Source organism: Leopardus geoffroyi, chromosome D2 (genome assembly GCF_018350155.1).
Source record: "Leopardus geoffroyi isolate Oge1 chromosome D2, O.geoffroyi_Oge1_pat1.0, whole genome shotgun sequence".
NCBI classification, from domain to species: Eukaryota; Metazoa; Chordata; class Mammalia; order Carnivora; family Felidae; genus Leopardus; species Leopardus geoffroyi.
In genome coordinates, this window is record NC_059334.1 from 60776752 (window position 1) to 60802901 (window position 26150).

General features: G+C 52.8%; 2 protein-coding genes across 8 annotated transcripts in view; both read right to left on the bottom strand.

The window, feature by feature from the left end:
• Window positions 1–363: 363 nt before the first annotated feature.
• KCNIP2 (potassium voltage-gated channel interacting protein 2) lies at window positions 364–18685 on the bottom strand. Of its 6 annotated transcripts, none has more exons than XM_045438662.1 (10): window positions 18342–18685; window positions 5213–5308; window positions 4242–4295; window positions 3453–3577; window positions 2981–3050; window positions 2752–2822; window positions 2513–2620; window positions 2209–2327; window positions 2027–2089; window positions 364–1726 (listed from the first exon to the last, which is right to left on the bottom strand). In XM_045438662.1, exons 1-9 carry the CDS (start codon window positions 18412–18414, stop codon window positions 2059–2061), a joined length of 747 nt encoding a protein of 248 aa, XP_045294618.1. In that variant the 5' UTR covers window positions 18415–18685; the 3' UTR covers window positions 364–1726; window positions 2027–2058. The 6 variants fall into 6 exon arrangements, with proteins under 6 accessions (XP_045294618.1, XP_045294616.1, XP_045294617.1 ...); XM_045438660.1 differs by having other exon boundaries at window positions 2223–2327; window positions 18342–18684; XM_045438661.1 differs by lacking the exon at window positions 4242–4295 and having other exon boundaries at window positions 2223–2327.
• A 1615-nt stretch (window positions 18686–20300) lies between these two features.
• Window positions 20301–26150, bottom strand: part of ARMH3 (armadillo like helical domain containing 3) — a 175564-nt gene continuing 169714 nt past the window's right edge. For both annotated transcript variants that reach the window (XM_045438667.1, XM_045438666.1), the window contains exons 25-26: window positions 24274–24390; window positions 20301–22015 (exon numbers count right to left, since the gene is read on the bottom strand). In XM_045438667.1, the coding sequence (XP_045294623.1) occupies window positions 21923–22015; window positions 24274–24390 (210 nt within the window). In that variant the 3' untranslated portion in view covers window positions 20301–21922. The remainder of the gene's footprint in view (window positions 22016–24273; window positions 24391–26150) is intronic.

Consider the following 26150-nt stretch of genomic DNA (forward strand, 5'->3'; position numbering starts at 1 on the left):
ATCAAGAGTCAGATGCTTAACTGACTGAGGCACCCAGGCACCCCTGTAAATTAGAAATTCTTGATTCCACTTGTAAGAATGTCTAGCCAAAAGACAGCTGGCTTGGCATAGTCTTCACGACATTAATATCCTGTCTCTTGTCTCCTCTAAGGAGATGGGAGAGAGATTCACATGGGGACCTCTCTGAGGTCAGGTGGGTTTCCAACACTTCCAGAACCTGTATCTCAATTTTCTGCCAAGGGTTGGCCATGCTATGGGAAAGAGAGGTACTTTCTTTGGGACCTAAAAGACTACAGGTACAGGGGTTGGGGTTGTGAGGTATGTGTGGAGTGGGAGGGACAAAAAGGCAGAGACAGCAGCCTGTGCATAGCCATTGTGTTTTATTGGATCTGGTATATTTTTTATTTTACAAAATATACAGAGGAGCCAAAAATGCAAAGCAGTCAACAGTGTTCTGATGGGAAAGGGGCCCCCCTTAGGGCCCTAACCCTCAGATCCTGACTGACTGGGAGAGTGAGCTAAATGGAACGAGCAAGTATATTAAAGGGTGGCAGCATGGCAAGAGTGGTCCCTGCCTTCTAGGTGTGTTCAGGGGCATCTCTGGGTAGACTGAATAGAACAAGAGGACACCCTAAGTAGGAACTGTGGAGGTTATGTGGGGGGTTAGAATAGAGCCTGGGTAGACCAAAGATTCTAGTGAATGCCCCCACACTGGTTTCAGATGTTATACATGCCTCCCTCCTTCCCCTTTCTTCTAAGGCATCCACTGACTCACTCCATGCCTCCAAGTCTAGAATAAATGGCAAATAAAAACTTAAGTGGCAGCCATCAGAGAGGGTAGGCTGAAACTTTGGCAGGTATCAGCTGGGACGTCTCCCACCCATATTCCCCTGCTGCTGCTACCACCCACACAAACAGAAAGGAAGGAAAGGAAGGAATTCCAGGGATGAGCCAGACAGCAAGATCCTAAGCTCTCCTGGGATACTGAGGAGAGTATGGAAATTTCTGGGGCATTTCCTAGGAGACAGAGTCTTCTGGAGAGCCTAGAAACTCATGTTATGATAGCCTGGGGTGGCAGACCTATGGAGCTTAGACCTATAGTCTGGCATGCCTGAGGTGTTACAATCTCCAGGCCTTTCTGCACTCTATCCCAGCCACCTGTGACCTAAACACCCAGCTCAGGCCTAAGATTTCTGCCTTTACATTCTTGTCCCCCTCTACAAGGCTCTCAAAGGCCCTGGTCTAACAGGCTAGTCAGTGCCATTGACAGAGTAGCCTCTCTGAGAAGGAAATCTTAGAGGCAATGCATATGAGATCAGAGATAGGGGAAGCACCATAGCAGGAGACATTTTGTCTAGTGTTGTAGTTTCTAGAGTAGGGATGGAAGGTGGAGAACCACTTATTTCCTATTAGCAGGGGCACCCTCAGCACTGAGTGTTAGGCAGGAAGGGGGTGGGAGCTGTTGGGAGTTGGGAACACTCCACAGGTACACTCTGCCCACTCCCTGGCCCCTTTAGCTCCAGCAGTCTGGACCACTGAATCCCCAGGCTCTTGGATTCCTACAGCCCCCAGGGCAGGGCTAGAATGAGGACAGACCTGGGAAGAGAAGGGTGAGTTCCACCTGGACTAGAGCTAGAGCATGGTCCCCCCAGGACAACTGACCCCCTCTCCTGGGGAGCTAGATGACATTGTCAAAGAGTTGCATGGACCTCATGATGTTCTCGTCCTGTAGCCATGATGTGAGAGAAGCAGATTGGAGAGAGAGAGAAATAAAAAGAGCTTATCAGAGACACAGAGAGCGACATTCATTCTGAAATGGGAACATTCAGAGACAGAGGCAGCAAGGAAGGAGACACCCAGAGAGACTTGTAAGGGAGGGGCAGGCCTCCCTGAGTTGTGAAGGAATAGGACTCAGGAGTGTGGGCAAGTTAGGGAGATGATAATCTGCCCAAAGGAGCTTTCTCCTACATCACTGAATTGGACCCTGAGTCCAGACCAGGGAAGTATGGAGCGCAGGGACTTGTACCTTCTGGCAGGACTCAATGAATTCCTCAATGGTCACCACGCCATCCTTGTTCCTGTCCATCTTCTGCAAAAAGATAGTCAGAGAGAAGAGAAGGGATGACAGGAGAGAGGCAGGCAGAACTCAGGTAAGTTCTCTGCTGGGACCTTGCCTCCTTCCCTTGACTCCAGGACCCTCCAGCCTACCCAGTCCCAGGCACCTGGAAGAAGCTCTCCACGTGCTCCCTTGGGGCCTCCTCTCGGAGCGCAGGATACGTATACTTGCCCATCATATCATAGATGGATTTCATGATATCAAGCATTTCCTGTTAGGCAAGAGAGAAAAGGATCCCTCCTCAGAGCCTCCAGCCTCCAAACCAGGAAGACTAGAGCCTAGGGCAGACCTCACCCCTTGCTGGTGATGCACGTGTGGGTCACATTTTCCTCCTTAAGGGCTCTTTGAACCTCCCCTCACACATAGAAGCTCTCCAACTCTTCAGTCTCCCCACACCTCCTTGGTGATGCAGCCATCCTTGTTGAGGTCATACAGATTGAAGGCCCAGTTTAGCCTGTCATCTATGGTTCCCCGAAGAATCACCGACAAACCAGCCACGAAGTCCTGGGAAGGAGAGAGGAGGGAACTGGTTCTTCAGATACCCTTAACCCAATCCCCTCTCTGGGTTTGGCCTGTGGATCTTGGCCCTGATGCTCCAGGGAACAGGCCTCCCTGACCCACCTCCTCCAGCTCACCTCGAAACTGACAGAGCCATCATGGTTGGTGTCAAAGGCATTGAAGAGGAAAGTGGCATATGTGCTGGAGTCTGTAGGGTAAGCGTGGATAAGTTTTGCTTTCAGACAGGAGAGGACTTCCTACCCCACACCCCTCTTTATCATTTGGCATTCCCAGCCCCTCCAGAACCCTCTCCCCAACTCAGCCTAGAGATGGACAGCTGCTTCCTCTCAGGCCTTGTCCCCTCACCTCCTTGAGGAAAGAACTGAGAGTAAATCTGCTTGAAGTTCTCCTCGTTGACAATTCCGCTGGGACATTCCTGGGGGGCGGAAGGGGGGGTTAGAAACCAGACTGAGAGCAGAAACAAAACCCCCTTCCACTCACCACCACCTACTCTATGCCAGAGACTCCCAGAGAAGGAAAATCTTCCTGTCTCCAGGGAGCTCACCATGTAGTTCTCTTAAGGAAGGCAAGACTTCTCTTCAGTGCACAAGTTTAAAAAAACAGAACTAACCAGACGGCCAGTCTACAGGCTCCGCCTCGTCTCAAATCTGCTAGAGCTTCCTGCTAGAAGTTTGGTCAGCGGGGACGAGGGGCCGCTCCGCCTCCCCTTCCTTCTCTTACCCCTATAAGCATCCAGGCCAATCCTTCGGGGAAGTTTCGGATAGGCCCCGCCCCCTTGCCCCACCCCTCGCCCTGCCTGGCCTGGCTCTGTACTCACATTCTTGAACCCTCGGTACAGGACCTGCAACTCCTTGCGTGTGAACTTGGTTTGCTCCTGCAGCTGCTCCAGACCCTCTGGCCGGTGACACACGGTGGACAATTCAAACTCATCCTCCACGCTGTCTGCGGGGAGGGGTGGGAGGGGACGAGGGGGGAGGGGACAGCCGCGCCTCAGGCCCAGCCTCCAGGACCCCGCTTCAAAACCATCCTCCCCATCTCCAACGCCAGAGACCAGCCTGCCAGTTCCCTTGGACCCCGGTCCGAGGACATCAAGGCAAGGAGAGAAGACGCTGGTCAGCTTCCAAGTCTATCAGTTGTCCGGGCCCATGGGCAGGCCTGGCCCCACAGCCAGGGGTCCGACTCATCTCTGCCCTGGGCCCTTGATCCCTGGTTGAAGGAGAAGGCCCCCCAGCCCCATCTTCGTCCCAGAAAGGGAAGAGTAGAAAAAAAGGGTTCAAGAGGAAGCATCTGAGGGTCCAGGCTCCGGACCTTCCCTGACCCACTCAGATCCATGGAGCCCCACACTTGCCCCGCCCAGATCCTTTTCTCCAGCCAAGGACACCTATCCCAGCCATGCTCCAGCCATGCCCCAGCCATGCCCCGCCCAGCCCCAGCCAAGCCCATCCAGACCCACCCCTACCCTGCTCCCAGTAAACCTTAGCCAAGGCCACATCCCTGGCCCCATCTCAGTCCTGCCCCAGCTCCCAACATCCAGTCCCCAGGCAAGTGCCCCCACCCCACGCTCTCCAAGGCACCCGCCACCGCCCCCACCAGGACAGTAAGTCACCTGGGTCCAGCGGGCGGGGTCTGTGGGGGCGGAGGGAGGCTGGGACTGCTAATGCTGAAGGGAGCGAACTGTCACCGAGAAAGTGGAAGACCCGGCCAACTGCAGACACACACCTCGCCCCTCACACTCAACAGCAAATCTCACAGACCTGCGTGTTACAGTGCACACACCCCAGCCCCGTGCACAGTGGCACACATAACGAACAAGCACAAACACACACGAAACAGACCCTACACACATATGCTTGGGGGACTCACGCCTGTCCTTTTCCTGAAGCTAGCCCCATGTGGAATCAAACACAATGACACTCTCAAAATGTAACTACAAAGTGGGCCTCTGTGGCTTGCAAAATTCAGTATGATCCCTTGAGACGGGCAAGGCTCAACTGAGGAAACAGGCCTGGAGAGAAAGCGAGGCCACTCAACTGGGGACCAGGCTGGGACTAGAAAGCCCAAGTATCCTGGCACCTGGAGGAAGGCGGGCTCCATCCTCTGCACCTGCATCCATCCATTCAGGGCAAGGGAAACTTGCATCTCGAGGCCCAAAACATGCCCAGGGCAGGGTGGGCGGCCACAGCCGCAGATACTAACCTAGTTAAGCCACGACAGACCTCGCAGCAGTCTGGTTTCGCCCGGCCACATTGGCCATACCCACACAGTCTCAGGTCTCAGCCCTGCCACACTGGCCACGCCCAAACACCCGGGGCTCACTCGTTTTTGCAGACCAGTGAGGCCCACAGGCACTTGGGCCCCGCCCCCCAAACTGGCCACGCCCACACATTCCACAGGCTCCGGGTTCTATAGCTACACCCTCCTCACACTCGGGCCAACCAGCGCCCACCCCCACTCCCCAAGCCACATTGGTCACGCCCACACACACACACACACTCACACTAGCTGGCCCGCGCCGGTCACACAGGTCACACCCCAACACAAACAACCCGCCCCCGGAAGCACAGGAGAGGCACTTGCTTTCACTGACTGAGGGCAGGGCTTGGGGCCCGCAGCAAGGCAGCAGCTTGAGGAACCGCTGCTTCAGCGCTTTTTTAGTGGGCCCTGGAGGGTGGCCTGGGAAGAGAGAAGACCCCAGGAAGGCACATTAACCCCCACTGTCCCTCCGATCCCCTCCCCACCATCACAAATCAACCTGATGGGAAGCGGGTGTTGGGAGAGGACCGGAGGAGGAGAATGGTGAGAGTAGCTGGGGCTGGGTTAGGGAAGCCCAGTGGGGTTCACAGGCATATAAAGTCCACTCCAGACACCTTGCATAATGGGACACAGCCGGGGACCGTGAGGCCACCGAGGGGAGATGGCATTGGCCTTGGTGCCTGCTGACCCAGCGCCCTTGGCTCCAGTGTTATAGCTGGACCTCTGAGGGTGATGTCCAACCCAAGGACTGCCTAAGTAGGAACACCTGTCTCTGTCTCTCTCTCACACACACAGTGACAAACGTGTATAGTGACACACAGAATGATAAATCACAGTGATGGATGCCATACAGCGACAGCTTGATACCCAGGAACACACTCAAAACCAATGGCCTAATTTTTTAAAGTTTTATTTATTTAATCTCTATACCCAATATGGGGCTTGAATTCACAACCCTGAGATCAAGGGTCACACACTTTTTCAACTGAGCCAGCCAGGCACCCCCCACAATGGCCTAATTAAGCAGGCCCCAACACATGCACACACACACAGGTACACACACACACACACACACACACACACACACACTTTGACACAGTACTCCTTAATACAAACATATACAGATGTGGCCTAGGAAAAACATGACACATACATATGAAGACCCACATTGGCCATTTTCCATGCAGCATGAACAAATCATACAAGAATACATGGGACAGCATGACACGGTGTGTTAAGGACACTACAAACACTGTGCCACTATAACATGACACATATCAAGGTCACCAGGACATATAATCATATATTGTGACTTAGGTACCCATGGCACCCCAGATACCTAAGACTGCACCTCACCAATAGAACCCATGTTTGTTCTGCCTACCTTTCCTTCCTATAACCCCTCATTTCAGGGCACTTAGAATCTCCCTGTCAGGGGAACAGAGTTCCTCATCAGCTAATTCACCCACTCTAAAAGTGTGTCCCCTCCCAGTCCTTTCGTATGGCTTGCTCTTTGAAGGTGACATGATAGCAAACTTTGAAGCAATAACAGACCTTCCAGATGAGCATTTTGGTGTAATGTGGGGCTATCCAGAGCCGATGACCACAGTCCCTCTCACTTCCCCTTATTTACACCCCTGTCCTACAGGGCTAATTGCACCCTAGGGAGAGACTCCACGTTCTTGTGCCTGTCTCCTGGCTGCACCCACCTCCAGACTCCAGAGCCAGAGCTCACAGAGACCTAGCACACTGCTTGCAGCTGGCCTCAGTCCATTCCTGGAGGGGCCCAATTTCCTTGGGTTGTAGGTTCCTAAGGCACCCGACATCCCACGCAGGCCCCGCCTCCCCTCAGGCAGGCTCCGCCCTTCAGGAAAAGGCTCTGCTCCCAGAGGGTAATTGAAGTCCATGCCTTCCCCTCCAATACGCCCTTTCTCCCCCTCCCCCTCAGAGCTACGGAGAGGTAGGAGGGAGACGGGAGGGAGAGGTAGGAGGGTGGGCCGAGTCGGGATCGATGGCGGCCTGGCCCCCCGCCCAGGGCTCCATTAGCCCGGACTTCGGTTTCCCGAAGCCGGATTGTGCCTGGGGCCTCCGGTGGTGTAGTCGCAGCTGGACTGGGAAGGGGGGGGGGGGGGGGAACACGACACCACCCCCACCCCCGCCTCTCCCAACCTCCAGCTGTTCACACATCCACTTCCCTCCCTGATCCTCCCAGGAATCATTCTCCTCTGCCTTCAGCCTACAGGACACCTGGGTTTCCTGGATGACCCTCTTCCCATCAAATAGTCTAAAGGGGATGGCAAGTCAGAGCCAAACTGACTTCATCTTTTCAGGATTGGATGAGCCCCTGCTCCCCACTCCACTCCGATAAATGTAGCAAAGGATGGAGGGTGGGTTAGGGGTTTCCTGCTCTTACTGAACCCCTGAGTAGGCAATTCATTGGCCCTTCCACGTTTCCAGTTCTCTTCACATCTTTGCAGTTCTCCCTGGTGTCTACCCTATAGCCCTCCTATCATGGTTCTTGCCTACTTTCCTGTCCCTTGTGGAACTGGAGAACAGCCATGCTATAGAGCTGCACAGTTATTGGTGTGAAGAGGAGGGAGAGGCCAAACCTCTCTGGGGGAGGCAGAACCTGCTCTCCTCTCTACCTCCAATATCATTCTCCCCACTAGACTTTGGGGTGGGGTGGAGAATTCCCAATGCCTAGGCCTTGAAGATCCTGAGAGAAACTGGGAGTGGCAAGGGGGCTTGGGAAGCAAGGTCCCTGATCTGTTCCACCCCTCACCCTCTTGCCAGAGCTGATTATAAATGTCTCATTCCCAGTGTTCCCACTCCTACCCCTCCAGAACCCACCCCCATCCCAAGCCTTGACTATGGAGCTGGTATTTTCTCAGGGAACTCTGGGAACAGCCACACACACAATCCAGTACCCAAAGAGGCCCAACTGCACAACCAGTCCCCCTCAGGCAGTCATATCCACATCTCACAAAGCCACATACCCGGTCCCTCTACACATTAAATCACATCCTTGTCACATGCAAAGGTTCATACAGTCACACACTTTATCCTTTTTCACATAGAGGAACACACAGTCACGCCCCCTGTATCCCTCACACAGAGTCCACATACACTACACTCTGTAACCTACACCTGCAAGGATGGAGGTGTGGAGAGTCACATGCATCTTCAGGGCCATTGTGGGTCCCTGGCCCCAAAGGGATACCCCAGAAGTCTGATGTTATCTCAGGATCCCTGGAACCTCCTTCCTCTACTCTAGATAGCCCTGCCTGTCTCCAGACCTCTCCTCATGCTCCGAATGGATTCCCCTCATCTCCATACGTTAGTCCTCCCATGCTGTGCTTCTCTCACCACCCCCCCCAAACACCCTAGCCCCCGGCCCTCTCTCTTCACTTCCCTCAGACATCCAGCCCCCAGATCCCCTCCTCACCTCCCTCAGACACTCTTCCCCCCACCCACTCCTTGAATTTCCCTCTTTACCTCTCTCAGATGTCCTGTCCCCCAAGCACCCCTCCTCACCTCCCCTAGATGCCCTGTCCCATCGCTAACATGCTCACCCCTGACCCCAGTCATAAAATCAGAGTAAGCCCCTCCCCAGCGCCGCTCAGGCCAGCAGCCCAGACACACCCAGACACCTGGGTTACCTTCCAAGGAGACAGGCTCGAAAAGGCCAAACTGCTCCAGGACCTTGACAAACAGAGCGAGGACCACGAGCACAGCAACCATCTCCAGCCCTTCCAGGTTCATGGTGGGCCTGGGGCATGGCCCCCACCAGCTGAGGGTCAGACACACTGGAAGCCCTCCTCACACCGCCTCCCCCTCAGGCTCCCCGGGCCGGAGTAAGAGGACCGCCTGCAGCCTCCCTCCCCCTCCCCTCCCAGGATCTCCTCCCTCTCCCGCCCCCACACCCCGCCTCTGCCCCGCAAGCCTCCCAGTCACAGCCTTTTCCTCTTCGCGGGGCCACTTCAGCCTACAGACCGGCATCTCCTCAGGAGCCTTTGGCGTGAAGGATATGGGACAAAACAGGCCAGGCCGTAAGAGGAAGGCAGCGACCTGCCTCTGTCCCTGAGGACAGCTTCCCCCAGACACCTTGTGGCTACTCTGTGCCAAAGGGAGGGGGTAGAGGGAGGAGCTGTGCTTAGGGAGAGGGCAGGGAAGGGCAGTGTGTGTGTGTGTGTGTGTGTGAGAGAGAGAGAGAGAGAGAGAGAGAGACTATGAGCTACATGTGTATAAGGAATAGATATATGAGTCAGAAATTATAAGTGTCTGGGCATTTTCTTGTGTGTATTCCCGTGTCTGACTATATAGAGAGTATGTGTTTCTCCTCTTATGTGTGTCTCTGTGTGTGTGTTTCTCCTCTTATATGTGTCTCCTCTTATGTGTGCCTCTTATGTATGACTGCGTATGTGTCTATTAGGTGTGTGTCTTGTGTATGGGAGTAAGTGACCTGGGTGTCCATAGTATGTGTGTGTGAGTGCACTGGCGTATGTCTGAGTGTGTGGGGGGCGTGAAGTGTATGGGTTTCAGCAGGGCTGCGGGATAGAGGTCTGAAGACTGGTAGTATAGCTGTGTCCTATAATTAGGAGTATGGGTCTACGGTGATTGCATAATTGTATCTGCACGGAGCTGTATGAGAATATAAGCCGGGAGAAGGCAGTGACCTCTCCAGTCAGGAGGACACCACCAACATCGATCGCGGTTGTCATAGAGACAGTGAGGCGGGAAGCACTCTCTTTCCACAGCCCACGGACAGGGAAACTGAGGCCCAAGGGAGGGAGGATTAGGTCCAATAGCCGGGGCAGGAAAAAGGCTGCTTAGCCTTATCATGACCCTCTGGGGAGGGGACTTATTGTGGCTGCCTTTGGGATCCACAGATTCAAGTTCTTTGGAAGAGGAGAGACTGAGCTCCTCCCTTCCTCTCAGCCAGGATCTGCCAAAGCCTTGCCTGCTCCTGAACTGTTACTGGGCTGATGGAGAAGAATGATGGAGAGTAGGAGGGAAATCTGAATCCTCCAAGGGAGCCATCCACCCTCACCCCCTAGAGCTTTCCTGGAGCCCCTCCCCCATCTTCCCAGCTCCTTCCCATTGCTGCTGTTGCTGCTGCTGCTGGCTGTGTGTCTGTGTGTGGGTGTGGGTGTGCACATGTGTAGGGGTGGGGAGAGGCCTGCAGAGCCAGTGAACCAGAAGACAACTACTGCCACAGCTGGCTGACATTGATTGAGCACTCACTGTGTGCTAGATAATATGCTATGTGCTTACAGACACGGTCACAGTTTTTAAGATTTTATTTTTTAAGTAGTATCTACACCCAACGTGGGGCTCGAACCTATAACCCAGAGATCAAGAGTCACACGCTCCACTGGCTGAGCGAGCCAGGTGACCCCAGACATGATCATATTTAATTTTCACAGTACACCTATGAAGGAAGTACCATTATCCCCACATTACAGGGAGTGAAACTAAGGCAAAAGGAGGTTAAGAAAATCACCAAGATCAGTAAGTGTCAGAGTGTCAGTTTTAACCCAATCTCACCCTGAGCTTGTGCTCTAAACCATCACACTACGCTGGCTCTTGTTAGACAGCTTGCCCACTCAGGAGGCCTCGTTTAGGGAGACTGACTCCAGAGGGAGCCCTCTCCTTAGTCCAGCTCTGGGATGAACGTGTCTCAGCCCAATAGTGGTGTAGGAGTCCCCCTGTCAGGCTGTCCCTGCCACTTCATTTGAGGATCACTGCTCTGCAGTTCCACATGGCCACCACTGGGGGTCAGGCATCCATCTTACTCGGTATCTAACCCTTCCCTAACCCTTACCCCACCCCACAACAACCTGGGAAGGTGTGGAAAGGATGGGAAGAAGGGTATGCCACTGGCAGGCTTGGTCCTCTGCTTGCCACTCCACCCCCTCCTCCAGGAAGAAGTCAACTTGGGGACTGCTTTTGGTTTCTCATACCCTACAAGTTACAGATAAACAGATGAAACCAGCAAATATCTCCCTATTACTGTCCAAATTCCACAACTGGCATTTAATTCCCTCTACCCTCATCAGCAGATACCCTTTCCAACCATTTTGGCCTCTTCGCTGTCCCCCAAACACATCAAACCAGGTGCCATTTCTGTACCTTTGCTCCTGTTATGAATGCCCTCCTTTCTGTTCTTCTGTTCTACAGTTCTCACCGAACAGGACTTCCAGGCCTCAGCAGAATTTCTAGTGAACTCACTGTTGGGCCCTCAAAACTTAGCACCTAATTCTGTAATGTTATTAAATGGGAAAAGTAAAAGGAGACAGCATAGCATGGTATGTAATAGTGCGGGCCAGGGTGCCAGATTCCCTGGGTTCAAATCCCGGATTTGTCAGTTATAATTAACTGGGCAAGTTCTTAACCTCTATGTGCCTCTGTTTCCCACCTCATATGGTTGCTGGAAGGAGTAAATGAATTAATACACGGAAAGCTGTTAGAATAATTCCTGGCACAGAGTAACTGTGGAAGTGTTTTCTACCATTATTAACAACATGACATCTCCTGCGCCCCTTACATTTCTATAGCTCTCAATTAACAAAGCATTTCCACAAACATTGTTATCTTGATGGCTTCTCATGACAACTCCATGAAGTAGGTAGAGTGAATAGTATTGTGCCCATTTCATTGATGAGGTAAAGGAGGCCCAAATAAAGGGATTTGAGAGAAAGGGATTTGCTCGAGGTCACCTAGCTAAGATGAGAGGTTGCATATTTGAACCCAGATCTTTCTGGATCAGTCCTGTTTCCTCAACTAGATTCCAAGCTCCTAAAGGGCAAAGAGTTTAAAAATTGGATTTATATAGGAGCTCCTGGGTGGCTCAGTCGGTTAAAATTGGACTTACATAAATCGAATGACAGGCTCTGATCTGGTGCTTGTGGAACAAAGGTGAACTAAACAGGGGCTTCTATTGGGCAGGGAGAGAAAGCCCACTAAGAGAACCTTAAGGCTTCTATTCATTCATAAAATATTTATGTGCTTACTATGTGGTAGGAACTGTTACAGGCAGGCCATGAAATGAGCTATAAAAGCTCATTTAGGAGCACCTGGGTGGCTCATTTGGTTAAGCATCCAACTCTTGGTTTTGGCTCAGGTCATGATATCACAGTTTTGTGAGTTCAAGCCCTGCATTGAGCTCTATGCTGACTGTGTGGAGCCCGCTCGGGATTCTCTCTCTCTCTCTCTCTCTCTCTCTCTCTGCCCCTCTCCCACTCATGCTGTCTCTGTCTGTCTCAAAAATAAACTTTAAAATGCATTTCCCTAATGACAAAACAAACAAAAAGCTCATTTAACTGTAAAAGCTCTCTAACTGGAAGGCCAGGAAAAACTTGGAGAGGTTATTTTTTGAGCTGGTTCTTAAAAGATGGCAGGGCACCCGGGTGGCTTAGTTGGTTGAGTGTCCAACTTCGGCTCAGGTCATGATCTCATGATCTCTCATGAGTTTGAGCCCCACATTGGGCTTGCTGCTGTCAGCATAGAGCCCACTTCAAATTCTCTGTCCCACCCCCACCCGTCCCCTGCTTATGTTCTGTCTCAAAAAAAAAAAAAAAGATGGCGAAATGTCAACAGTCTACCCTAACAAAGGGGTCAGCATTTAGTGAGCACATTTTGTGTCCTGGATACTTTACGTATATCGTCTCACTTAGGCCTTATAATAAAACTGAAAAATGAAAATATTACTCCTGTGTTTACAGCTGACATGGTCAGAGTGAGTAGCAGTATGCCCATTTTGCAGATGAAAGAATTGAGGCTCAGGGAAATAATTTTCCCAAGATAAAACAGATGGTGAAGGATGGATCAAGACTTGAACCAGGACCAATGATCTACCAGTCTGCCCTTCCAATGCGTGTGGGGATGCCAAGGAACCTTGGATGACTGTAGCTTAGTTAGTGCCAGGGGAACCATAAGCGATAAGACCAATGGTCAGATTCCATGGAGCCTTGAACACCAAGCCAAACTATCTGGAAGGAAAGAGGCAGCACAGCCACATCTCTGGCTCTCTGATGCTGATTCACAGATGGAGAGACTGACAACCTTGCACCCAATTGCCCTGTCTCTAGACCCTCCTCTTCTCTCTCTCATCCCCACCCTTAACCTTCAGAGACCTCGACCCAGCCTCACAGGGACTCAAGGTCCTAACAGGCCTCTGGTGGGAGGGTCTGTAAGAAGTGAAACAGTGAGTTGTTTTCCAGGCTCTCCCTTCTCCCCACTCAGCAACCTCTCAAGTCCCGGGGCCCTATGAGAGACTTGTCCAGATCTGTCCTCCCTAAGCATCCTGGTGTCACTTAGCTCTTCACTCAAGGGAGTGAAGTCTTAATGGAAGCACTTTAGGCAGAGTGAGAGCTCAAAGGTACACTATCTTAAAACATTAGGTAGGCCCTCCCTAAATCCCTCAAACCTCACTGCAGAGATACTCCTATCATTTAGTTGTCTGTCTCTCACCCTTGGAACCTGGAATAATACTGCTTTATGAGGGGACCCACCCTATGTAGCTGTCCCACTTTCATCTGTCCATGATCCCCCAGTGAAGACCCCAGCCAGTGAAGACCGCAGAGCTCTTCTCTCGGTCCCCCAGCCCCACTCCATCCCCAGCCCTGCCAGAAGACACAGCAGCCCCCAGTTGCACTAGGTGATTAATGACTTCCCTAGGCCTTGGGGCTATTTTGGGGCCTGGAAGTCATGCCTGCTATGATTGAGAGCTGGTCCTGCCGGGCTCCAGCCATCTGTCACTGGAGACAGGTCCAAGAAGGGGGCTTGAGGGACACAGGCTCCCCAAGAGACTTCCAAGCATGGCTCTGGCTTAGCCCCATCTCCCTGCCTTCCTGGGAACACATGGCAAGGAGAGGCCAGCCTATACTCCAGGGCTCAAGAGGATACCATGGAGAGAGCCAGAGAACTACAGATCCCAGAATGCCATGGGGTGAGGCTGTTTTGGTCTCTCCAGGCCAGGTAGTGAGGTGATACGAGGTTCTGTGGGCCTTGCCCAGGCAGCCTTAAGGAATCTCAAGTGGAAGTGTGTGTAAATCTCAGCAGTGCCATGATATGATATTCACAATCCACATGTCATAAACTCCACACATCCCACACCAAGGTACAAGCTTGTGAAGACTATACAACTAACTTAGTGTGACTCAGGAACCCCCTACCCAACTCTAAAGCGTAGAACTCCAGGCACATGCCATTTCAGTGTCATAGAATCCCAGGATATGCAACCCCAAGCATGCACAGTTCCAGTGATCACAACCCCAGTAATGTATAACTCGGTTCATACAAACTCCCAGGGACAGACAAAACGGTGACATACAGTCCTTATGCCACACAAGTCTATTCATCCCATCATTCATGAACTCACTAGCTGAGTTCATGTTGGTCCAGTCCCGCCTCGGCATTTTTTCCTTTTGGACGCTGACCCCAGTCATCTTAAGATCCCATTAAATTAAGCAATTCAATAAGCCCTTTCCCTGCTCCCCTGCAAGTTTCCTCCTTTTATCCCTTTACATCCACTTGCTTGAGGCCCCCTCCTCTGCCCTCAGTGAGAAGTCCTGCCTCATCCTCCCTCATCCTCCACTATCGTGAAGGACCATGATGCCCCCTACCCTTTCCTCTTTGAAGACCCCTATCTTCCACCTTCTCTGTAGGAGACTATTCCTAGCTCTACTTTGTCAGGGATCTTGCCCTTTAAACGCTTTCCATTGAGGGATCCAGCTCCCTCCATCTCTGTGAAGGGCCCTTCCCTTCCCCACCTCTGTAAGGCTCTTATCCCACTTCACTCACTTTTTTTGAAGGGTCCAGGCCCTTCCTCCCTTCCTCATACCTGGCGACAGCGACCCAGTCACTAGCTGGTAGAGGGATCGTGCTGCTTGCCCCAACGGGCTCCGGCACCTGCGGGGGCATCGGTTCATGGTTCGGCTGAGAGTGCACTGGCCAAGCTCCTCCCCCAAGGCCCGGGGCAGTCAGGTCTCCGCCTCCACCCGAGTGGGCCCTGCGTGGGCGGCGCGGGAGGGCCGGACCCGCAGGACCAGAACCAGAATCTCGGACAACGGAGTCTTCTTCTGCTTCCTGTTTCCTCCGGGCCGCAGGAGGGGAACTTCCCCTATCCCCACCAGCTGAAGCTCCCGTCCTCAAAGTTTCTAGACTGGGCGGGGCGGGGCGGGGGTGGGGGTGGGGGTGGGGGTTGGAATGGGAGGAGTCCTCACAGCCAGCACCGGGAATATTTTCTGATATTCTGGTGGGGAGGCACCCACAGGTTTTGAAAAAGGAGATGGGGAAGGGGATAATGAACCTGATACTTTACTGCCCCTCTTCAGCCCTTTCTTCTCTGCCGGTAGCAACCTCCTCCTACCAATTTGGCACTGAGAAGCAAGTGGGGGGGTGGGGGGGAAGTAAGAGGACATAGTTGTCATGGCAACTTCCCACACTTCCATACTTCCTGGACCAATGGGAGAGAGAGCTGGAGGAAGGAGGAGGAACTGGACCGCGTATTGGGATGGCAAAGAAGAGGCGGCTCCGAATCCCTTTCTCTCATAACTTTCTGTTTTGTGTCCCTTTGTCTTGCTCCAGTGGGTTCCCAGATTCTACCATCATATGTTGGTTGCCGGCCAAATGCATGAAGGAGAAGCTCCCCTCCCCTCAGTCTCAGCCCTGACCCTTTCCAGGACTCATCTCCATCGGGTTGTACCCAAAATAAACTCTTCCAGGACCCAGTGACGCCTTCAAACCACCGGGACAGCCTACAGGAGAGACTTAGTTCCACTCCTCCTACTGGGATCCTGTCTTTTTGGCTGAAAATTCTACATTTATGAGACAAAAGTCACGTTCGAACTCCGTACAAATTTTGCCACTAGATTTGGCCGCGACATCCCCTTTCCGAATCAACTACGCAAGCATGGCTGCTCTAAGACCACACGAGGGCGCCCTAGACTTGGGAAAGATATTTTATGGCCAGAGGGACCCGAGTTCAGGCCTTGGCCAGATTCCAGCTGTCTCCTCACTGTCCCCAGTCCTTTCTTTGCCTCGGGCTTGGACAGGACTGCCACGGATTGCTGCCTTTTCGCACCATGCTGCACTTCCAAACAGACCTGCCAGGCTTGGAAGACCACAGGGGGTAGATCTGGGTCGGCTTGGGGCTCAAATTCTCCCCACCCCCAAAAATCTCCCCCAGCTTTTGAGTCCGCGGGAGTGGGGAAGAAAAGTATCGGGGGTACCCAGGATGCCCTGAGGTATGACTTAAAGACTCCCTCTCTGTCAGCCTGATGGACCAGAAAGATAGGAGCCAAAGACTACCCCCATGTCCATCCCAGGAATCCCGACTGCACAGGGAAGGAACTTTGGGCACAAGCGTGGCCCCAAGGTACCTCCGCCCCGACCGCTCTTCAGCACCGCGGACAACGACTCCCCTTTTGGCTTCCCCTCACGCGTTTCAGAGCGTCCCAGCCTCTTGTCTCTTGCTGTAAGACAAGCCCTCCTCTGAAAGGAGATCTCCTGGTAGTGCTGTTTCTATTTTCCAAGTCCTGTGTGGAGCTCTCTAGATCGAGGTTGCTGCTGCTGAAGAACACCATTCTTGATGCTTGTCAACATTTGACCTATTTTTCCTCGCGAGGTAGGCAGGCAGGAAGTAGTATTCTCCATTTTAGAGATGAGAAAACTAAGACCCAGAGACCAAAAGTAATAGAACGCCCATTCCTGCACCTTCCAATACAAGTGCTTCCCCACCTTCACTCAATCTCTGATTTAAACAGCCAAGTGGGGAGGGGATGATTCCACTAAAAGAGAGAATCAATTAAAGCAGAAGCAAACACTGACTAATGTGATGCTAATGAGTGCCCTGGGGCCTTACTACTAGCAAGGATCCTGAGTTGGTGAGAACACAGTTCAAAGCAGAGCTGGACCTTTGGATTCCATCCCAGGGGGAGCCACATCTAGGGCACACCTGGAGCCTACTTGAGAGGAAGGGCCCTCCCTTCTAGGAGTCTCAGCATAGGAACTAGGATTTCCCCAGGGTCAATGAGTAGGGGAGACCCTTTCTCAAGGCATTAGATCCTAGTTCTCTTCCCCACCCCCAAGTGTTAACCTCACTCCCCTCTGGACAGACAAGGATCATGGGCTCCTTCCACCTTCCCAGCTTGTTTCTGACAAGGAGACAGTCTCCCTCCTCCCTTTCACTGTTGGAGTTCCTGGGCAGGCTGTACAATGAGACAGAAAACACACACACACATGGAAATGTACACAAGGTGACACAGGCCCCCACACAAACACGTGGGTCTGCCTACCAAACCCAGGAATATGTGCGGGCACAGATGTACTCCCCACTGTGGGAGAGAGAGCATGCCTGGGCAGCAAAGTGGTTTGGGGAGGCTACACGGCACCTTCCAGGTCAAGAGCTTCTAACTCTGGGTCTGGAGTGGAAGCAAGAGGGGGTGTTTTCCTTCAAGACTGGGTGAAGTTCTGGGAGGGTTGTTGAAGGTTTAAGGAGCTTCAGTTGAAAGAATGATCTGAGTACTTTTGCAGGGGGCAGGGCGGTGACCAAACACTAACCAAAGCCTCCCCTCAAGGGCCAGGTGCTCTTCCTGGGAGCCAGGCTGGGCAGCTGGACACTGAAGTCTCTCCTTGGGTCCACCTGGTCAGTTTGTGAAAAAATTGCGGGGAAAGTGGTGGGCAGTAAAGGCCTCCTTCTGCACCGGGAACCCAGAGAGGCAGCAAGGGTAAGACACATCATAGACACTCGCAGATATTGCCACATGAAAGTACACAATCAGCACGAAAGGCCAAATATAATGTGCATAGTCTCACAATCACAAAGCATAATACAATCTACTTTAACAAATGCTTGCCCCAGGAGGTTCAGAGTCATAAGTCTTACAAAGAGACATACACCATGAAGTGAAGTCCTGACCATTCTGATAGTCTCACACAGAATCGCACACTCCAAGCACAGAATTGCACATAAAACAGAGGCACATGGTCAAAACAACTTCATTTATACAGGGTCCTAACACAACGTCACTCAAACATTTGATAAGATCATACAATCGCACAGCCAACAAAATCACACTCACCCTGTCACCAAGCCTAGGGCACATGGCAACCAGCTGAAGGAGACCGTGCGTGCAGGCACACACATATACACACACAGACACACACAAAGAATGACAGGCGCTCACGCACGTAACACCTCCCACTCCAGACACTCTCCTAGCTTTGTGTCACACACGCCCACACCTGCTGCTTCTCCCCACCTGCCCGCTAGTCCCCCCCCAACCCCCAGGGGACCCAAGGCTTTGAACCCCCAGTGTCCTGCTGCCCAGAACAGCCTGGAGGGTGCCTGGGAATGGGGCAGAGTGTGAGCAAGGGCCTGGCCAGGGTCAGATAGGGTCTGGGGTTGGAATCTACCCTCCCTCCTGCAACCCCTGAGTCCCTGACTCACCTGTGAGCTGGTCATAGGATCCGTCCAGGTCTCGGGAATCGGACAAACTCTCCTTCCGGCCCTGGCCCCGCATGGCCCCCGGCGCCCCCGTCCCGTCCCGCTTGGGCCGTGGGAGGGGGCGCCGGGTAGCCAAGATAGGGTGCTCACACTGCGCCCCCTGGCGGCGTTGCACGCTGCCTGGGCTGGGGCTGAGTCTGGAATGGGCTGGGGTCCCGCCTGGGGTCCTGGGGCAGGAGCGGGAGGCTTGGGCAGTAGGTGAGCGCAGAGCCGGAGGCAGAGCCGAGCTAAGCACAGAGCGGGAGCCAAGCCGCCTCTCTCCTCCCGCCCCCTCCCCGCGGCTGTCACCGCCGCCTCCCCCCTTTGGCGCTGCCGGGATTGGCTCCCCCTACCCCCGCCCCCTCCTCTTAGCAGCTTGGGGGAGGATCCCGGTGAAAGGGTGAGCTGGGAAGGGCGGGGAGGGAGACTGGTTCTCCAGCAACATTACCCCCTAAACCTGGAGCTGTGGGTCCTGATGGTGGAAGATGGAGTAGGGCCCGAAAGGCCCCGCTGTGAGGAAACCCCTGCTCCAACCTTCAGGCACTCTTTCCCCCACCATCAGTACGGGCCAGGGGAAGTCTGTAAGTGCCCTGTCCGGGTCAGTCTCCACGTCAGCCCCTATTTTTTATGTTCTCCTCCCATGTAAGGGTCTCTGTGGACCCCTGCCAGTGCCCGCTTTGCTCGGAGGGGGTTAGGGACGAAAAGCAAAGGTCAACCCAGCCTCTATCAGGCTCATCTCAGGTTAAAGGTTTCACATAAAGACCCCAACCCTCACCCACTGCAGAACCCTGTCTCTGGGCCCCATTCACTGTGAGGGTGCCTTCTTCTGGGATCTAATGACCCCCATTGGCCCACTGGAAAGAACAGGAAAACAGGCCGGTTTTTCAAGACTTCTGGTTCTTTTGTTCCTCCCCCTCCCCCCCCTTCCAACTTTGCTGCCCTTCTCTTGTCACCTGTCCTAGATTCCTTCTGTTTTCCAGATTTGAAGAGTGACTGAAGGGTGTGGGGACCCAGGTGAGGATACAGCGTGGATAAGAAATGCCTTTGTTATTAGGCTCCCTTCCCTTAGAAGGATAAGCTCCTTTTCTGAAGCCGGGGGCCATCACAGAGCTGGGCTGCCTCCAGCTTCCAGGAACTGAGTGACTAAGCCTATTTGACCTTTTCCAGGCTCTTTACTGGACTCCTAGCCCAAGAGCCCCCAACCCACCAGAAGGAAGAAGGGACAGTGTCTAGTGGGTCTGGGTGGTGTGGTGGCAGTGTCCCGTGTATCCTCCTCTCTGCCCAATGGCTCCTCTGGAGGGATGACCTACTGAGACTGAAAGCTTCAGCTAAAGTGACCCCAGCACGTTTAATGTCTTCAATCGGATTTAATTTCCAAGCACTTGATTCAATTAACTCAGCAGGAATTGTGGTAGGAGTTCAGGCGTGAGAGGGGGATAAGCAGCTAAAAGAAGGATGGTCTTTGGGAGCAATGCCCTGCTTCTAGCCCTCTCCTGCTCCGGAGGGTCCTCTGGAGGACACAGCATAGCTGCTGGGGCATGGACAGACATGGGCAGCTCCTTTTGTGGTTGAATTCTAGGAGATGATGGGATTCCCATTTGGAGTTCTTAGAACAGGTATTGGTAAATGGGCCAAGAGATGGGCTTCTACAATGGAAGGCAAGGAGTCCTTCACTACTGCTTCATGCCCTTGTTCATTTCATAGGCAAGGAATCCATAAGCAGTGAAGGCAAGGGAGGCTACACCTGTCTGAACCTAAGTGGCTTCTACTAGAGCCAGGAGACTTAGGAGGAGAGTGAGGATAGGTAAGGGTCCCCTAGCCAAATGGGAGCAGCACCTGGGAGATCGCCTTAACCCCGTCTTTGGGAAATGAGTTCTGAGTTAACAGAGATGAAGAAAAACAAACAAAAGACACTAAAAAGACTCCCATACAAATCAATTTTTAATAACTCCAACTCGCTACCAGCTTCCAGCTCCAGCTCCTCTGGGGTTTATCACTGTGGAGAACACTAAATGCCCCAGGCTGAGCTACCCATCTAGTGATCAGATGACCCAGCCCCTGATCTCTTAGGAATCTGCATCTATACATGGCAGCATGCTGGTGGATCCTCTGGAACTAGTGCACATCTGCTCAATGTTGGAGCCAGAACTCTGTGCCCAGGGAAGGCAAGTATCCTAAAGAGATTTGAAGCTAAGTGGAATAGCAGCCAGGGAGGTCCCAGACCTGCTCTCACTGCTGGTTTCATGCCCTTACTCCCAGAGTCTTCTTATGGTGCTTGTGTCCTGCCAGCCTGAGAGCTTTAGAAAGTGCTTTAGAAGGTGGGAGGGGGGGGAGGGGAATCTCAGACCAGCAGCTACTTTGAAGGCAGCTGTGGGGTAGGGAAAGCCTACAGAAGTTCCATGGAGTCTGTCCAGAGGAGGAACCATGGGCCAACTTCCCAAAGGCCAGGAGACTGGCCTGTGGCTCCGCCCAGAATAGATAGAATGGCGTCTCCATGATGCGCACCTGGCCCCTTTCAGATGGAGGGCACCCTGCCCCCCCAGCAAGTTCTCTCCCTTCCAGGCACCAGACCACAGCAGGAACAGATTCCTCCCTAGAGGAAATTCTTAGGCAGGCTGGATGTAAACAACAGCCGGGTGAGGGGGTGGAACACGTGGAGGGGAGCTCAGCAGAGGCAGGAGAGGCTCCCAGAGGAGAAGGTGACTGGGGAGGTGGGGAGGCTGCTGGAAAGGGAACCAGCAAAGTAGGCACCTGAGGGCTCCAGAAAACCTGTCAATGTTTATTTCACACACACACCCTAAAGACAGTTTAAACCAGATTGAAAATTAAAAGCTCAGGTTGTGACCCTATAGTGCTGAGGAGTCAACGGGTTGGAAGGCAGGGGAAAGCTAACAGGCACTCTTGGTGCCAAGAATCAAATCCAGAAAGTGGTGGCTGGACAGCAGGGCATTGGGCAGATTCTAATCTCCAGTCTCCCAGATGGAGAAGGTAGAAAAAGGTCCTCAATTCCCACCCTACCTTGAGCTGAGCTAAGGGTCCTCACGACTGGACAGTGCACCATCAGGGGCAGGGGACACAGATTTCAAGCTCAGCTCAGTTCCAGGCCCAAAGAAAGCAGAACTGGCTCCATCTACATCTGAGAGTTAGTCTGTTTTCAGAAGCCTCGGACAGCCACTGATCCTCAGGATGCTGGCCTCACCCTAAGACTTGCCCCAACAACCCCTGAAAATCAGTCAGCAGCCACAACTTGTAATCTCAATTGAAAATGTGAGGGGTTGTCCAGGGAGCCCATGCTAGAAGTCCCCACATTCTTGAAGGCTTCTCCCTGTGCCCCCCAATCCCTCCCCAAATAAGATTCGATTATCCCTGGTTTGCCCCTCCTGGCCCCTGCTGTCCAAGCTCCACTGAAGCATGGCCTTCACCGAGAGAACTCGGTATCTGTGTAATTCTCCAACCTAGGGGACGGCCCCTCTCCCCTCAGTCCCCCTCCAGCCTGGGAGCCTCATGGGTAAGGGCAGTCAGCAGCTGCTCAGATTCGTGTGGCCTCAGGAGATAGTGGAGAACTCCTTGAGCAGGACTTCCTGGCTGAGTGTGTGGAAGGCCAGATTTCTCCTGACGTTGGTGCTAATGGATCGAACCTGGGAAAGGGTGGGGGAAGGTAAGAGGGCACAGGCAGAGAGAAAACAAGGAGAGAGTTGGTTACAAACAACAGAGGGCAGTGCCTGAGGGACAAGGCCGAGATGCAATGCTAGGAGTTTCTCTCTTAGGAAATGAACCCTTAACAGCTATCATCCCTGCAGGCAAGTGAGCAAATAGTTCAGTGATAAGCTGATAAGCGGAAGAAAAGCAGGGCTGAGAGGCAGATGTGAGAAGAGTACACGTGGGCACCTGAAGAGGCAGAAGTAAGCACAGACAGGGAAGGAGGGTGAGGGCAGGCCTTTGTCCTTGCCTCGGCCATGCAGTGGGAGACTGGTCTGGTCAGTGGTCTGATAGAGGAGGAGAAAATGAGGCCAGGGAATGCATTTCTGATCTCCTCACCCTCTCTCTGTATTTATCTACTTTCCTGGGTTGGAAAGAACACCTGGAGACACAGTCCCTGTCTGGCATAGAGGGCAGGAGTACGATCCAGAGGCCAACGACGAGGAGCAGGTCATACAGCTTGCGAGTCCCAGGCTTGGAAGCAGGACCCGGGTTTCTCAACTCTGAGTCCAGAACTCTTTCCATACCACAGAGAAGCCCCCTGCTTTAAAGGGAAGTCTGGGGCATATCCCTGTTGTGTCCCCACTACTCCCTTCATGCTTTCTCCCCATAGATGGAGAGCCTTGCAGGAAGTGTTGCCTCTGTCAGTGGGGGAAAGGACTGTGGAGAAGGGGTCAAAGGGCCAAACTCTCTACTCTGACTGGGTTCTGGGAGGAATCCAGCACACTCTGGAAGGAGTGCTGTTCATGGGCAACAGAAGTGAATGTTGTTTAAGAGACAAAGTGGGAGAAGGAGGAGAAAAAGCATGTGTATCTATCCTGGGCCCCAAAGACCAGGGAGCTTTCCTTCAATTTCTGCTTAGCTATGGGAAACATAATGAAGTCATCAGGCAGGAGGCAGAGGCAAGGGCAGCACGGCAAAAAGCGGGCAGCTCAAGCTCATTACCTCCAAGCCCAACCAGACCCTCTTTGCTCCCTGGTGCTAGAGGTAGAGATATAAGGAGAACTGAGTCAGGTAGAGGCTAGTACCAAGAGAGCTCCCCTAACTCCTCCACAATCTTTTCCTCTCCAATTACTTACTCTCTTTGTGAAGTCTGGGCCCCCAGTAATCCCCCCACAACAACTTAAAGACTTGCCATAAATATACTTGACCCCATAAACATACTCGACTCTGCTATCTCTTTATATCAATTGTTTCCCTGCTCCCAACTCACTCACTTCCAGAGCAGATCTCCCTCACCCTGGGGAAGTCCAAAGTCTCAGGAATCTCATGTCAGGGTCAGAGCAGGGCTGTGTTCAGCATAAGACAGATAATCTACAACCCAGCACCTTCATCATAAACTTGGCATAGGGAAGTAAAAGCTGGGCTGAAGTGAGTTCTGTCCCGGCAGTGGGAGGGCTGAGGCTATGGGAAGGAAGTATAGCGTGCTCTGGTCTCAACTCGCAGCCACGACATTCGACATTCGTGTACACCCAGGCTGGAGGGGCCGGGGGGGCGGGGCGGGGGGCGGGATTGAGATTGGCAGGCTTCGCTTTTCCTGAGAGCAGCTCTAAGCACAGGGCAGCAGAGAGACCATCAACGGGGAGAGCCCAGTTCTGTGGCAGGGCTGACTGGGAGACTAGTAGGAGGCAGAGCAAATGCTCACTGACTCCAGGTGGCCAGGGGTAGGGGCTGCAGGAGGCTGAGTGATGGGAAAGGGGGGCGTGGGGTGAGGAGTGAAGACTGGAGAACTAGATCAGGAGGGCACTCAGACCAGGAGCCAGTTAGGAATTTAGGAAGAAGTGATTGCATAAGGAGGAGAAGAATCAATGACTCTCATTAGCTGCTGGAAGACAGGATACGGGGTAATGAGCCAGAGCTGCCACTGGGAACACACGTCAAACCCCAGGCCCAGCTGGAGCTGTGCAAGGGCCGTCTCCATGGCTGCAGAAGAGAGATGGGCAATGCTGCCTCAGGCTTCTCACACTTCCCCGCCTGGCACCAGTACCCTGGGGAATATCTTCTCTCACTGCCTGGTCCTGGGCTGCTTCAGGAGACAGTTCGCACACCCAATCCCAGCAGACTCCTCAAGTCTTATTTCATCAGCCTTTGGCAAACTGTGGTTGTTTCCTTAGATGCCCACCTGCACAGTACAACGCGCCGGCTGGGAAAGGGCCCTCAGGAGACACAGGCAGAGGTGGAGGCGGGGCAGACTCACCAGCTCCTTGAAGAAGGCAGCTTCCTTGTGCTGCTCCGAATAGCGCTCATACTGGTCCAGGCCATCCTGCAGCTTCAGTGTGAGCGTGTCATAGTTGGCTCGTACTACCTCCAGCACCTGCAGGAGGTCAAAGGCCAGGCAGGGTTTAGGCCATTCAAACCCTAGGTCACTTGGTCCCCAGGCCCCTCTTGCTGCCCTGCTGGGTTGGATTCAAGCTGGGGCGACACCTCCAAGAGACCATGCTTACTACTTATTACCCAGAAAAAAAGCCTGGTCACAGAGCAATTCCTCAGGTTTCTGGGACCATTTTCTAACCTCTTCTATTCCTGGCTTTTCCTGACCCATCCAGCCTGGACACCAGGGCTGTTTACTCTGGGTATGGTAAAAGCTCGAGAAGAGGTGACAGAAGAGTGAGTGTCTGAGCTCAGCAACATCCCCAAACCATAAATGTGTTCTCAGCCATATCCTGCAGCTTTCTTTGGCTAGGCTGTCACAGTTGCTGAGTAAGATTTTGCCAATATCTCCTTCCTTTTCCCTTTCTGGGAACCACATTTCTTCAGTCCCGGGATGTTCCTCAGCACCATCTGCCGCTTGTTTTCATCTCTCAGTGCCAACTGTCTTCCTATCCACTGCCTGGATCGAACTTTTGGGCCTCCCAGCCTTGTGATGTAGGGGACACTTTCTTGACTAAGCTAGAGCTAAGCGCATGTTTTGTTCTGATGAGGGGTCTCTCCCCTTTCTCTTACTTTCTATGGGGGTGGGGTGGATTCAGACCTCCACGGACTCCAGGAACCTTGGATCTCAGTGCTTCCAAAGGAAGTTCTGGTAGGACTTCAGTTGATAAGACCATGAATCAAAGCCAAGGACAACCAGGGGGAAGGGCACACCATTTAAGTTAGAAAGGAGCTGGGCAGAAATGAGAGACCAGGAGATGGAATGACTGTTCACTGTGGTAATCTGGGTGGTAGCTATTTTGCAACTTGACCTGACAGAAGTCTATGACATCATGAAGAGCTCCCAGCTCAGTAAGGAGCTTGGGAGGAATGAGTGAGGCTTAATTCTTTTTATTACTTACTTACTTACTTACTTATTTTGAGAGAGAGACAGAGAGAGAGACACACAGAGAAAGAGAGAATCCTAAGCAGGCTCTGTGTTGTCAACACAGAGCCCAACTTGGGGCTTGATCTCCCAAACAGTGAGATCATGATCTGAGCTTAGATCAAAAGTCGGATGCTTAACCAACTGAGCCACGCTGGTGCCCCAAGACTTAATTCTAACAGAAGGTAGGGCAGGGTGAAGAGAATAAGCTAGAATCAGGACTGGACAGAGGGACTGAGGATGGCCTCCTGAGGGGGACAAAAGTACCTCTGGGCAGTTCTCACCAATTCAATCTTGTGCCAGGGCACATGTCACTTGGTAGAAAACACTTCTGCCTGCCAACAAATTCCGAGGGGAGAGTACAGATGGAGAACACAAGGAGGGCTTGTGTCCTCAAGTTTGGTGGGGGGAGGGACAGCTAGGGCAAACGTCTAGCCTAGGCTCCAGGCTCAGTGTCCTTTCCTCCTGACACCCAGCTCCTCAAGGTCACTCTGCCTGGCTGTGTCCCACATACCCTAGTAGGGGCTGGCTCCTTTGCTTCTAATTCCATTTATCAGCTCTGTCAGCAGGAGGACCAGTACTCAGCAATGGCTGTCACTCACAAAGTAATCCAGCCCTCTCATGCATGTGGGCTGTGCTTGTAGCTAAAATATCTATAGACAAGGTCTTGGCTCAGAAGTGAATGGCTCAAAACCCCGTAAAAAGCAAAACTCCAAGAGGGAACTGGGCCCCCAGGAACCAGGCAGAACAGAGTATTACATGCTTTCTCTAACCCTGAA